The sequence below is a fragment of the Anomaloglossus baeobatrachus genome, chromosome 1 (assembly GCF_048569485.1).
Source record: "Anomaloglossus baeobatrachus isolate aAnoBae1 chromosome 1, aAnoBae1.hap1, whole genome shotgun sequence".
NCBI lineage: Eukaryota > Metazoa > Chordata > Amphibia > Anura > Aromobatidae > Anomaloglossus > Anomaloglossus baeobatrachus.
The window spans coordinates 151575062-151590606 of record NC_134353.1 but is presented as its reverse complement, the minus strand read 5'-3'; the positions used below and the strand labels follow the sequence as shown (position 1 = coordinate 151590606).

The 15545-nt window shown below is 46.2% G+C and overlaps 1 protein-coding gene across 2 annotated transcripts in view; it reads right to left on the bottom strand.

The window, feature by feature from the left end:
* Positions 1-15545, bottom strand: part of LRP2BP (LRP2 binding protein) — a 32924-nt gene that overhangs the window by 12841 nt on the left and 4538 nt on the right. For both annotated transcript variants that reach the window (XM_075347133.1, XM_075347134.1), the window contains exons 3-6: positions 12506-12615; positions 6759-6872; positions 464-606; positions 285-390 (exon numbers count right to left, since the gene is read on the bottom strand). In XM_075347133.1, the coding sequence (XP_075203248.1) occupies positions 285-390; positions 464-606; positions 6759-6872; positions 12506-12615 (473 nt within the window). The remainder of the gene's footprint in view (positions 1-284; positions 391-463; positions 607-6758; positions 6873-12505; positions 12616-15545) is intronic.

Here is a 15545-nt window from a genome sequence, read left to right as displayed (position 1 = left end):
CTAGTCACCCGTGTGGCTCGGGCCCAGACACATACTGTAGCTTTTAACTTATCTCTCTGAAAAGCTGCAGCGTTGCAGAGATAAACATATGTGGCTGAAATACGGCCAGTGACTGCTACATGCTGCTCGTGGATCAGGCACATGTATTGGCTGACAGGTTCCCTTTTGAGCAAGTAAATAAAGCAGCAGTGCCATAGATGCGCTGAACATGGACAGTACCGCATACGCTGGATGCACAAGGCAGGACAATACTGTGATTTCATGTATGGGATAATGTGAATAACCTTTTGCAGATTCTTGTTGGGAGGTCGGGAGTAGAACAGTCCGAGGACGCTCTGGGCTTTTACACTGGCTTTGGGGTTTCCGTTATCTGCCGCTATAAGCCACCATCTATAAAGGAAGAAAACATATATGTGAAATACGGAGCCTGGCTGCTCAGCGAGGGGCCTCGGGGGATAATTACCTCTCTGCTTCTTCGTCACTATGACGCATCCCACAGCCTTCATAACACGCTCGCCCGAGATTGTACGCAGCTGCATATTTCAAGTGTCTGGCTCGATGGCTGCGGGAGCTGACAATCCTCTTCATGTTCTCCACTCCTCTCCGCTGGAAGAAAAAAATGCAGGCTGATACTAGTAACCTTGTATTTAAGGCTCATGGGCCTGATATATGGGGCGATCAACACCCAAACGTTCGTATCCAGCCATTCCCCAGCCATCAAGTCAGAATTCACTACTTTGCCACTGACTGCATCTGATATAAGGTGTAAAACATCAATCGGGGATGTGCTGATGATAATAATGGAAACCAGCTGAGCAGGGCCATTTTCTTGTGGTTATCTAAGGCCCCACTCACACTTGTGCTATTTTGACGCAAACAGAATCCGTCAGTAATGTAGTACAGTTCATTTATTTACAGTGGAAGCGCAACACCATGTGGACACAAGCGGGTACTGCATGACACACAGCATAGTAACGCGCTTCCACTGTAAATAAATGAACTGTACTACATTACTGACGGATTCCGTTTGCATCAAAATAGCGCAAGTGTGAGTGGGGCCTAACAAAATGACACATTCTTTTTTTCTTTCTAACCAAAAAAATGTTATAGTAAATCTATCTTAAAGGAAAAAAATTTGACAAAAATATCAGCACTTTATTTTGACTCTTCTTCCTGCAGACACTAATCTACTGTCCGCCATATTCCTATAATCTGATCCTTAGCAGTCCCATTAATGCTGGGTGAAAGGGATTTTACAGTATTTGCAATGTAAATTCATAATTTAGTGATTGTGACAGCAACAAGGACTGATGACGCAGGATTAAATGTACATTTCTCCTCACATGGCAGCGGTTCTAGCAAATATTTGCAAAATACTTCACTATTTAATGACTTTAGCATTAAAATTGAAAAAAATGCAAGAGCAGGCGTATTAAAGGCAGCATGCACTGAAACTTTATGAAGTCATTTATCAAGCTAGATGCTCCCAAATTCTGGAATAATTGTGCAAAACATTTGTCATGACTTTCATTATATTTATATTTTAGACATTTTTTGACTGACTGAGGCGTGGCCTTGCTAAAATTGGTGAGGCTTATTGGAAAGTGGGTGTGTCCAAACATGGCATAATGCGCCAAAATTGTGATGCACATTTCTTGCACTAAATGAGCCAAATGATAGCTGGTATAAACTGAGACTAGACTGCCTTAGAACTAGACACAATTATCAGATAGCATGAACCACTATGATAGATTTGGCACATTAAGCTTGTATAGGCCGTGTTTCCACCGCCTAAGAATTACGCAGTATTGATACATCTGCTGCCGCCTTCACTGCTTGCAGAGGGCGCCATCACTAATCTAGAGGATGCCATGCAATGCAGCAATACTGCTCCAAGGATATGTCATTATTATTGTTATTAATATTTATTTATCGAGCACCATTGATTCCATGGTGCTGTATATGAGAAGGGGTTACATACAGAATACATATACAAGTTACAGTAGACAGACTAGTACAGAGGGAAGAGAGCCCTGCCCTTGCGGGCTTACATTCTATAGGATTTTGGGGAGGAAACAGCAGGTGGGGTGTAGGCTGGGTGGCAGCTCCGCACGGTGGTGAGGCATCGGCGGCTCTGCATGGTGGTGAGGCATCGGCGGCTCCGCACGGTGGTGAGGCAGTAGCTGTGGTGGTGGTGAAGCATTGGGGTCATTGAAGCTTATAGGTATTTCTGAACAGATGAGTTTTCAAGTTCCATTTGAGGCTTGCAAGTGTAGCAGATAATCTGATGTGGTGACGCAGTAAATTCCAGAAGACTGGATGCTCGGGAGAAGTCTTGGAGGCGGTTGCATGAGAAGCGAATGAGAGAGGAGGAGAGGAGATCTTGGGAGGATCGGAAATTACGTTTTGGAGTGTAGCGAGAGATTAGTTTGGAGATATATGGATGAGACAGATTATGGATGGCTTTGTAGGTCAGTGTTAGTAGTTTGAATTGGATACGGTGGAAGATCGGGAGCCAATAGAGGGATTTGCAGAGGGGAGAAGCGGGGTGGTATTGAGGAGAGAGGTGGATCAGTCGGGCAGCAGAATTAAGGAGGATGGACTGGAGAGGGGTGAGCATGTTAGCAGGGAGGCCACAGAGGAGGATGTTGCAGTAATTGAGGCGGGAGATTGAGGGCATGCACTAGCATTTTTGTAGATTGAGAATTGAGGAAAGGGTGGATTCTGGAAATATTTTTGAGTTGAAGATGGCAGGAGGTGGTGAGGGATTGGATGTGTGGTTTGAAGGACAAGGCAGAGTCAAAGGTCACTCCGAGGCACCGAACTTTGGCTACTGGGTAGAGCGTGATATCATGGACGTCTTCCGTTGTTTAGAGACTTGTGACAGGTTTGGGCCCAGAGTAACACTTTGCTTTGTAACACTCTGGAGATTAAGGGCCCACTCACACTTGCGCTAGTTTTGACGCAAACTGAATCCGTCACTAATGTAGTACAGTTCATTTATTTACAGTGAAAGCGCGTTACTATGGCGCGTGTGTGTGTCATGCAGTACCCGCTTGTGTCCACACGATGTCGCGCTTCCACTGTAAATAAATGAACTGTACTACATTAGTGACGGATTCAGTTTGCGTCAAAATAGCGCAAGTGTGAGTGGGCCCTTAATGTGTTTTCTTTGTTTTGGATGTGTCAAGGGTTAATGTCAGTTTTCCTTGCCAGCAGCTTCTAATTCTTTTCCTCAGGTGCATCAGGTTTGTGACCACTCCAATCCCCTATATATGGTCACCTCTACCTGTAGAGGGTGCCGGTTGTACTGATTCCTCAGTCTAAGGGGGGCTTTGCACGTTGCGACATCGCAAGCTGATGCTGCGATGTTGCACGCGATAGTCCCCGCTCCCGTCGCAGCAGCGATATCTTGTGATTCCTGGCGTAGCGAACATTATCACTACGCCAGCTTCACATGCACTCACCTGTCCTGCGACGTCGCTGTGGTCGGTGTCCCGCCTCCTTCCTAAGGGGGCGGGTTGTACAACGTCACAGCGACGTCACACGGCAGGCGGCCAATCAAAGCGGAGGGGCGGAGATGAGCAGGATGTAAACATCCCGCCCACCTTCTTCCTTCTATATAGCCGCCGGCGGCAGGTAAGGTGATGTTCCTCGCTCCTGCGGCTTCACACACAGCGATGTGTGCTGCCGCAGGAACGAGGAGCAACATCGCACCGTCGCTGCAGCGTAATTATGAAAAAGTCGGAGCCTACACCGATGATACGATAACGACGCTTTTGCGCTCGTTAATCGTATCATCTAGGATTTACACACTACAATGTCGAAAGTGACGCCGGATGTGCGTCACTTTCTGTTTGACCCCACCGACATCGCACGTGCGATGTTGCAACGTGCAAAGCCGCCCTAAGGCTATGTGCGCCAGGGACTCTATACCCGCAGCTATATCCACAGGTTTCCCGCAGCTCCCCGGAATCTGCAGCTATCCATTACTGCGGGATTCCAGCGAAATATCTGCAGTAAACCTGCGGACATTCATGCGACTTACCTGCTGATGTCCCGGCCTCTATCGCCATAGTGGAGGGCCAGGAATTCCGCAGGACTAATTGACATACCGTTACGTGCGGATGCAGGACATTTGCAGCATATTCTACAGCCGCACATACCGCAGCATAGACATAGCACTCCCCAAGTCATATAGGATAACATGGGGAGTGTCTGTACTTGCTAAAACCTGCGGATTTATCTAGAAAATCCAGATAAATCTGCAGGTTTTCTGAGGCAAAATCCGCGGGTACACAGTCCTGTGGGCACATAGCCTTATGCTTAGCACTGAGGCGAAAGGAGCTGCTGGAACCGTTGCTGTCTGAAGCGGTTTAGGCTGCAGTCCTGGTGTCTGACTGCAGCCAAGAAGTTGAAGTTTATCCTGTTTGTCTTCTTTCCCTTTTTGTGGTTTTAGTGCAGCAGTGGGACTAGTATTCCTCACTGGCAATCTCACTAGTGAGACTTAGCTCAGGGCTTTGCAAAGGCATTAGGTATCCTGCTTGGCGACTGGGTTGAAGAACCCGTGTAGAGTTGGTCAGGTGCGGGTGAGTGCAGGAGGTGTCCATCTTTCCTCTCCCTAGCTGCAGGGCCCACCGCTTTTAAAGCGTCACTTGTGAGTTTCATTGTCTGCTGAGCAGTAGTCAGTCCGTGCGCGTCTGTTGCGCCGTGCATCCCCTGGTCCGTGAGTGACAGTGACTATTTGTACAAGCAGGTCTACTATGTAAAGTGAGGAACCATGAATTGGAGAAATTGTAAAAGACATTCGAGTTCTGAAGCCGATCCATAAAGGCAGAACATACCCCACAAGCTGTCACTGCAGAGCATGGGGAGATTTATGTACATACCTCAGTCAGAAGTCCAAAAATAATCCGAGCCCTGAGGTTCATGCATTGAAGTCATAAGAGCTAGACTGGGACATAATAATTGGGGACAAACCGGCCCCTGTATATGAGATGAGGAAACCCGCCTCCAAGACTTCTCCCGAACATCCCCTGTCTTCTGGAACTCGCTGCCTCAACACGTCAGATTATCTACTACACTTGCAAACTTCAAACGGAACCTAAAGACTCATCTGTTCAGAAATGTCTATAACCTTCAATGACCTCACTGCTTCACCACCGTGCGGCGCTGCCGCCCGACCACCGTGCGGAGCTGCCGCTTGACCCCCCCCCCCCCACCCCACCTACTGTCTCCTCCCCAAAATCCTTTAGAATGTAAGCCCACAAGGGCAGGGCCCTCTTCCCTCTGTACTAGTCTGTCTATTGTAACTTGTATATGTGTTCTGTATGTAACCCCCTTTTCATGTACAGCACCATGGAATCAATGGTGCTCTATAAATAAATAATAATAATAATAACCCACATTATCGCACAATAGCTGCTGATGCGTCCTATATCATTAGTACCGCATACATGCCACAAGGCCAATTCACTAAAACTGGCTCACTTGTGGATATTGCAAACTTCGAGCCGATTTAAACAACCAGATCGAGGTCATCAATCGCTTACATACCAGGCAACTTTGTACTTATGATTTTGAAAGACACCATTCACTTTATAACATACAGGAAAAAAAATGGGGAACATTTTTTAATAATGATGAAAAAACTGCTTCCCACCATAGTCATTTGGGTTTTGTTTTTATGGCTTTCATTTTGAGGTGAAAATGATGTGGTAATATAATTCTACAGGTCCGTACAATTATGGCAGTACCAAATGTGTATAGTTTTTTTTTTTCTTTTTTGTGGATTAAAAAATGGGGTTTTTTTTCCAAGCCTTGTGACTTTTTTTCTACTTTTCTGTCAATGGTGATGTGTGAGGGCTTTGTACTTTTTAGTAGAGTAATTTACACTTTTTTTTTTTTTTTAAGTTCCCATAGGAATTGACTGCTTGAATCATAAACTGGTCCTAGACGCAGTCTTCTAAGAAACCCTTCCAATATGGCGGCCTTGGCTCCAACGGTGGCCCCTTGGCCCCCTTTTTGCTAACTCATATAGTCATTAGTGGCCTATTTAGGTTATGTGTGCACGTCTGCGTTCTGCCGTGACAAATATTCCGCAGCATTTTGTCACTGCATGTGCGTTTAAAAACGCCGAAAAGCTGCGTTTTGGAAGTATTTAGAATGCGGAATGGATGCAAAATTCATGCGCTCTGGATGCTTGCTCTGCCATAGACAGAGTGGGAAAAGAATCCAAAACGCGGAAAAGAAGTGACATGTTGCTTTTTAGAACGCAGCGATTCGGCCACAAATTTCAGCATGCAAATCGCTGCGTTCTAAAACGCAATGTGCACATGGATTTTGCACAAGTTACATAGACTTTGCTGGGGACACAGAACGCATGCGTTTACGCTGCAGTGCTAGACGCAGCGTAAATGCATGCAATACGCACACAGCCTAAGAGTGATTGGGCTCAATTATGGCCAATAACTGGGGAATAATCATTTGTGATACTGGTCAGGGATCCGTATGTGTAATCACAGTTCAGATCAGGCAGCCGAAATTTATCAAAGGAGTTCAGAACAAAATGATCATTCAGGCCAGATCTCATTACAGCGCGGCTTCAGAAAATGTGGATTTTGCACCAACCTTTTTTGTTCAATGAGACTCCTGACTTTTTGGCACAAACCAACCTCCCAGCGCTCTTATGTGTAATATAATCAGTAAACCGCAAATATTTCTATTGATGACTAAAATACATAGGAGACAACACATACCTCATCTTCTGGAGTTCCCAGACCGTCGTAATACATCACCCCTGCTTGGTATAAGGCCTGATAATCCTCATCCTTGACTTTTTCAAAGTGGAACAATGCATGTTCATACCATCCCTGGGAAATACATAAAGTGGCCGAGTCATTACAGTCCTGCTGATCTAATTACACAGGGTCAGGTCTAATGTAGATTAGAAATTAGTCCTAGAAACAACTAGCACAGTTATTACAGGCCGTGTTCAGATTTTGAATAGAAAAAAAATGAGGAAAACAAAACATAAAAAAATGAAAGTTATAAAGCCAACACAAGCCCTATATAAATGTGGATTAAAAATAAAAAGTGAACATAAAACAAAACTCCTAATTAATCAAACTGGTGTTTTGTATGTCCGACCTAATAAAGTTCCCGCTGGGGTAACATGCCCCAAATTCATTATTAGACATGCACATCTGAATGCATTTTGGAGCATTTTTCAGCTGCCGTGCCCCCCTCACCCGCTGCACCGCCAGAAACGTACGTCAGCCACAGACTGGAGTACACTTTTATTATAATTTAAGCCACTTTTGTGGTGCAAATGATGAAGGGTTTTTCAGACCCGTTCGGCCACGCATCCTTCTGGTCAATCTCTACCCATATTTCTAAAAGTTGACAAAGTTAGCTAGGATTGGTGTAGAAACCGCAAAAAAGTTGCTAAAATTTTTCACATTTGAAGCAGATTTAGGCCCTGTGCGCACGCTGTGGATTTACCACGGATTTTGCCGCGGATTTGCTGCAGAAAATGTGTCTAACATTGTTGCAGTCCTTCCCCAGCAAAACCTATGGGTTTTAAAAAATGCTGTGCGCACACTGCGTTTTTTTTATACCCGCGGATTTATCCGCAGATTTTCCGCTGCCGACTTCTTTTCCGCAAATGATAATGGTAAAAATCCACAGGGACCAACTTGCGGTAAATCCGCAGCAAACCATGGTAAAACCGCATGCTGATTTCGTTGCGGTTTTGGTGCGTTTTTTTACCGCGGGTGCTGGATTTTTTAAGAGGGTCCGTTTTTTTCTTAAGAAAAAGGCACTTTCTAGTGCGCACATAGCCTTAAGGCTGCTTTACACACAGCGACATTGCTAGCGATGTCATTGGTGAAAGCACCCGTCCCCGTCGGTTGTGCGTCACGGGCAAATCGCTGCCCGTGGCGCACATACTTACCTGCGTAGCGACATCGCTGTGGCCAGCGAACCACATCCATTCTAAGGGGGAGGTTCGTTTGGCATCAAGCAGCGTCACTAAGCGGCTGCCCAATAGAAGCAGAGGGGCGGAGATGAGCAGCTGGAACATCCCGCCCACCTACTTCCTTCCTCATTGCGGGCGGCCGCAGGTACAATGTTGTTCCTCGTTCCTGCGGTGTCACACATAGCGATGTGTGCTGCCTCAGGAATGACGAACAACCTGTGTCCTGCAACAGCAACGATATTTGGGATTAGAACGACGTGTCAACGATTAGGTGAGTCATTTTGATCGTTAGCGGTCGTTCGTGCGTTTCACACGCAACGACATCGCTAACGAAGCCGGATGTGCGTCAAGAATTCCGTGACCCCAACGACATCTCGTTAGCGATGTTGTTGCGTGTAAGCCCCCTTTACACCAGAAAACTGGCAAAATTGTTTGATGAATTGGCTACAAAGAGTTCCCGCCGCACATTCATTTTAGTAACTAACCTATGAAAATGTGTTTTTGAGCTCTGAGATTGTGTTAGGCTTTGTGCGCACGTTGTGAAATTTCATGCGTTTACGCTGCATATTGCACTACAACGTAAACGCATGCGTCCTGCGTCCCCAGCACAATCTATGAAGATTGTGCATAATCCACCCGCACATTGCTTTTGAGAGCGCAGCGATTTGGATCCTGAAATTTTGATCCAAATCGCTGTGCTTTCCCTGTTCCCCTTCTTGAAGTAATGTTGCCTTCCCTGTCCCCATCCTGTAGTAATGTGCCCATCCTTGCCCCCTTTTTATTAACGTTGCCTACTATGCCCATGCAGATTCTCTTCTTATAGCAATATCCAATCCTGGTCCCCCATTGTGCCATTCTACACACACACACACACACACACACACACACACACACACACACACACACACACACACACACACACACACACACACACACACACACACAGTCCCATCCTGGTCCCCCATTGTGCCATTCTACACACACATACACAATTCTTCTCACCTGTCCTATATTCCCTCGGCGTCTTCTTCCCTGCTTCATGTGGCCCGCAGGCACAACACCCCCTTGACAATCGCGGCCGCTGTCAGCGCTTCATCTGAAATTCAGATGAACAGTTTGCCATCGCCGTGCAGAGTCGAGCTTTCTCTGCACTATTCCAATGGCAGTCGCTAGCCAATCAGAGGCAAGCAGGTGACGTCAGCTGCTTGCCTGATTGGCAGGCGTCTGTCATTGAGTTGTGCAGAGAATTTGATTTTGCGCAGCGCAGGCAACACGTTCATCTGAAATAAAGCAGTGATGCTGCGATCGTTACTGGGTTCATGTGCCTGTGGGCCGCAACAAGCAGCCTGAGGGGCCACATGTAGCCCGCGGGCCGCGTGTTTGAGACCTACGCTCCATGGCCCTATTGCTTCGTTGCTCCTGGTCTCCTGTACTCTGATGTTACACTTCTGCTACTACTCTCCAGGGCTCTGGTGCTCCATTGCTGCTGGTCTCCTGTACTCCACTATTGCTGCTCTCCAAGGATCTGGTGCTCCATCAATGCTGCTCTCCAGAGATCTGGTACTCCAATGCTGTTGATCTCCTGTAGTCTGACACTCCACTATTGCTGCTCTCCAGGGCTCTGGTGCTCCATCTCTGTTGCTCTCCTGTACTCTGGCTCTCCACTACTGCTACTTTATTGCTGCTGCTCTCCTGTACTCTGGCTCTCCACTACTGCTGCTCTTCAGGGCTCTGGTGCTCCATTGTTCCTGCTCTCCTGTACTCTGGCTTTCCACTACTGCTGCTCTTCAGGGCTCTGGTGCTCCATTGTTGCTGCTCTCCTGTACTCTGGCTCTCCACTACTGCTGCTTTAATGCTCCAATGGCAGATAGGAACGCAGCATTTGCAGATGAGAATGCAGCCTACAGCTATAACCTTCTCTGTGGGCGTACAATATAAATTTGGAACTTTTTTAGCATGTTCACATCAAAAAAATCTTGTATCAGAAGAGAATGCTGAGCCAGGCTGCAGCTGGAATCTTCTCTGACGGTGTTTGCTTTTTCCCTTCCATGACGTGGCCATTTTTTGGTTAAGTAACCTCATAAGGAGAAAACCCAAACACCCACAGATACATTCTGTGCTATACACCCAGTTGATTGTAAACCTGTTAAGTCTGGAACCCTGTGTCCTTATTTTATGGGTACGGAAAGTATCAAGAACCCTTTTAAATTTTTGCAGGCATTTTTTAAATTCAAAACAGTTTATTTTTTTCTCATTAGTGTACACTCTGCACCCCATCTTGACAGAAACCAACTGAAATGTGGAATTTTTTGCAAATTTATTAAACAAGAAAAACTGAAATATCACATGGTCATATATATTCAGACCCTTTGCTCATTCACTCATATTTAAGGGGTGCTTCACACATAGCGAGATCGCTGCTGAGTCACGGTTTTTGTGATGCAGCAGTGACCTCATTAGCGATCTCGCTCTGTGTGACACTGAGCAGCGATCTGGACCCTGCTGTAAAATCGCTGCTCGTTACATACAGTGCTCGTTCATTTTTTGGACGTTGCTCTCCCGCTGTGAAGCACACATCGCTGTGTGTGACAGCGAGAGAGCAACGATCTGAATGTGCAGGGAGCCGGCGTCTGGCAGCCTGCAGTAAGCTGTAACCAAGGTAAATATCGGGTAACCAAGCAAAGCCTTTTGCTTGGTTACCCGATATTTACCTTGGTTACTGGCGTCCGCCGTTCTCACGCTGTCAGTGCTGGCTCCCTGCTCTCTGCACAAGTAGCCGGAGTACACATCGGGTAAATAAGCAAAGCGGTTTGCTTATTAACCTGATGTGTACTCTGGCTAGGAGTGCAGGGAGCCAGCACTAAGCGATGTGCGCTGGTAACCAAGGTAAATATCGGTTAACCAAGCGCTTGGTTACCCGATATTTACCTTAGTTACCAAGCGCAGCATCGCTTTCACGTGTCGCTGGGGGATGGGGGATGGTCACTGATCGCTGGTGAGATCTGCCTGATTGACAGCTCACCAGCGACCATGTAGCGACGCACCAGCGATCCTGACCAGGTCAGCTCGCTGGTGGGATCGCTGGAGCGTCGCTAAAGTGTGATGGTACCCTAAGTCACATGTTGTCCATTTCCTTTAGCTCCTCCTTGAGATGGTTCTAATCCTTCTTTGGAGTCGAGCTGTGTGTACTTAAACTGATAGGACTTGATTTGGAAAGGCACACACCTGTCTGTATAAGACCTCACAGCTCACAGTGCATGTCAGACCAAATGAGAATCATCAGGTCAAAGGATCTGCCCAAGAAGCTCAGAGACAGAATTGTGACAAGGCACAGATCTGGCCAAGGTTACAAAAGAATTTCTGCAGTACTCAAGGTCCCTAAGAGCACAGTGGCCTCCATAATCCTTAAATGAAAGAAGTTTGGGACCACCAGAACTTTCCTAGACCTGGCCGTCCACCCAAACTGAGCAATCGTGGGAGAAGAGCCTTGGTAAAAGAGGTAAAGAAGAACCCCAATATCACTGTGGCTGAGCTCCAGAGATGCAGCAGGGAGCTGGGAGAAAGTTTCACAAAGTCAACTATCACTGCAGCCCTCCACCAGTCAGGCCTTTATGGCAGAGTGGCCTGATGGTGGCCTTTCCTCAGTGCAAGACATATGAAAGCCCGCATAGAGTTTGCAGAAAAATACATGAAGGGCTCCCAGACTATGAGAAATAAGATTCTCTGGTCTGATGAGATGAAGATAGAACTGTTTGGTGATAATTGTAAGCGGTATGTGTGGAGAAAAGCAGTGCCGCTCATCACCTGCCCAATACAATCCCAACAGTGAAACATGGCGGTGGCAGGATCATGCTATGGGGGTGTTTTTCAGCTGCAGGGACAGGACGACTGGTTGCAATTGAAGGAAAGATGAATGCGGCCAAGTACAGAGATATCCTGGAGGAAACCTCTTCTAGAGTGCTCTGGACCTCAGACTTGGCTGAAGGTTCACCTTCCAACAAGACAGTGACCCTAAGCACACAGCTAAAATAACAAAGGAGTGACTTCAGAACAACTCTGTGACCATTCTTGACTGGCCCAGAAGAGTCCTGACCTAAACCCAGATGAGCATCTCTGGAGAGACCTGAAAATGTCTGTCCACCAACATTCCCCATCCAACCTGATGGAACTAGAGAGGATCTGCAAGGAAGAATAGCAGAGGATCCCCAAATCCAGGTGTGAAAAACGTGTTACATCATTCCCAAGAAGACTCATGGCTGTACTAGCTCAAAGGGTGCTACTACTCAATACTGAGCAAAGGGTCTGAATACTTATGACCAAGTGATACTTCAGTTTATCTTGTTTAATAAATTTGCAAAAAATGACACATTTCTGTTTTTTCCTGTCAATACGGGGCGCAGAGTGTACATTAATGAGAAAACAAAATGAACATTTTTGAATTTACCAAATGGTTGCAATGAAACAAAGATAATTTTAACAAGGTTAGGAAATGTGAGAGTCAGAAGGAAAAAGAAATGATTTTGTTACCTCCTCAAAGCAGAGTTGTCCCAGAAGGAAGCGGGCTGGTTTATCTCCATTTTTTATCCTATTTTTTAGGTACTCTTCAGCAGTTTCTAGTAAGCCGGCACGACTATAGCCTGTAAAATAAGATACATGTTCTGATCAATGACTAATTTATTAGCTTTACTCTTACTTGTTAGTGTCTGTGCCCACGGTGAGCTTCTGATACTGCATATTTTCACTGCGTCATAAACACATAGGTAAGAGGTACATGGCACTCTTCAAAAAAAAAAAAAAAAAAGGGGCGGAAAGGTGTGCCGAGGTAGAAACCCACTGCAATAGCAAATATTCAAAAGAGCTCAGCACCTCACTATTATGAGAATCGGATGCAAAATGCTAACGACACTTGGCTCTGAGAGTCCTCTACTGTAATCTGATTATCTCGCATGGGAGAACCGGAGCCCAGGTGCGGAGAAGATGGGAGAGATTAACGTCTCCATCTTCTCCATTGCCTGTCTCGGTGTATATCACACTGCACTCGGATGTCATCAGTGCAGTCTGATGTGTCACTCGCACACATAGACTTGTATAGACTTGTACGGGTGCACGTGATCCGAGATACACTGCCATATGAATAAAGAAAGAGGCGCAATGAGGAGTACCCGTGAAATTTAAAGTTATATTGCTTATCACTGCTCACCTTTTAGGGTTGTGTGTCCCCGCACAACCCCAGTAATGAGTTTGAGTTTTTTCTAGGAGATGGATCCACTTCTCCTCACAATAGCGCTGTGTGTATGATGGCTTGATCCAGGCTTGTTAGTCTCCTAACACCACAATGTTACACCAACACCTCAGGTCACGGAGTTCCCGTTCTAGTATCCGACATCCAGCAGAATCTCTATAGCTCTAGGCAGTCTTCTATCCTTAAAACATCCTTAATTTGTGAATTAAAAGGTAGCTATTCGGTCTGCTGGAGCGTTAATAAAGATATCTGCCAGAGGGTTCTTTTAGAGACAAATCTTTAATATTGGACTCGCGTTTCAACAACCCACTGTTGTCTTCCTCAGGTGATATCACCTGAGGAAGACAACAGTGGGTTGTTGAAACGCGTTGTGTTTATAAGAGACCAATATTAAAAGATTTATCTCTAAAAGAACCCCATGGCAGATATCTTTATTAGCGCTCCAGCAGATCGAATAATTACCTTTTAATTCGAGATACACAGCCAATCACAGCATGCAGCAAGGTTTTACTTATGCTGAATTGACATGAGAAATAAATTGCTGATTGGCCCTGCCTCATAATATCACATTGGGCTGAGTACTGTGCGATAAAACATCAGATAGCACTGTTGAGGAGGGCCTTTCCATCAAATACTTAATTAACCTCTTGACATAGGGGATTGTGGGAAGTGTGTCTTTTTGCCTTACATAAGTCAGTCATCAGAGATAACCAAGATGGCCCCGATGACATCACAGACCCGCCCATCAGCATCACTGCAGATCCGCCCCAGTGACATCACAAACCCGCCCATCTACATCACCGCAGATCCGCCCCGATGACATCTAGACCTGCCCATCAGCATCACCACAGATCCGCCCAGATGATGTCATAGACTCTCCCATCAGCATCACCACAGATCCGCCCCGATGACATCACAGACCCGCCCATCAGCATCACTGCAGATCCGCCCCGGTGACATCACAGACCCGCCCATCTGCATCACCGCAGATCCGCCCAGATGATGTCATAGACTCGCCCATCAGCGTCACCATAGATCCGCCCCGATGACATCTAGACCTGCCCATCAGCATCACCACAGATCCGCCCAGATGATGTCATAGACTCGCCCATCAGCATCACCACAGATCCGCCCTGATGACATCACAGACCCGCCCATCAGCATCACTGCAGATCCGCCCAGATGATGTCATAGACTCGCCCATCAGCCTCACCATAGATCCGCCCCGATGACATTTACACCTGCCCATCAGCATCACCACAGATCCGCCCTGATGACATCACAGACCCGCCCATCAGCATCACTGCAGATCCGCCCAGATGATGTCATAGTCTCGCCCATCAGCATCACCACAAATCCACCCAGATGATGTCATAGACTCGCCCATCAGCATCACCACAAATCCACCCAGATGATGTCATAGACTCGCCCATCAGCATCACCATAGATCCACCCATTGGTTAACCCATGGACTGTCAGACTGACCAATGGGCATATCCCAGAATACCACCGCCCCTAGCCTATATCAGAGGCCGCATGATTAATAAATGTTCTCTTTTCGGCACCATTACTGTGATCAAGAAGAGATTTCACATCCGACTGTGTCTGATCTTATTTCTTTACGCATGCACTTGATCCAAAACCAATTAGAATCAGGAGCAGGCAACTCGAGAACCCTGGTTAAGAGTTCACCCTAACAGCACCAGTGTGATTTATACCTAATGTGAGCGAGGCCTTACAGTGTATTGTACAAGTGATTCCTGGTTCAAATTCCCCCAGGGGGTAATAAAAAATGTGAAGCACAAAGAAAAATAGTCTAAAAACTAGAAAAATCTAAACCTTCTAATCACCATTAATGCTCTTTTACAGCAATATAAATAAAACCTAAAAGCAAAAAGTTACCATATGTAGTATGTAGCCGTGTGCGTCATAGTCTGAGGTAATATAATATACCGTATTTTTCGGACTATAAGACGCACCTGACCATAAGACGCACCCTGGTTTTAGAGGAGGAAAATAGGAAAATAAAATTTTAACCAAAAAATATGGTCATGACACACTGTTATGGGGCGAGGATCTGCTGCTGACAGTGTTATGGGGGTAATGTCCCCAAATTCTCTACTAAGGTACCCCATTCTGATAAGGATCCTCCTGCCTTGTATATGATCCTGCTCATATACCCCCCATCCTGCTAATAATATACCCCCCATCCATCCTGCTCATGATATACCCCCATCCATCCTGCTCATGATATACCCCCATCCATCCTGCTCATGATATGCCCCCATCCATCCTGCTCATGATATGCCCCCATCCATCCTGCTC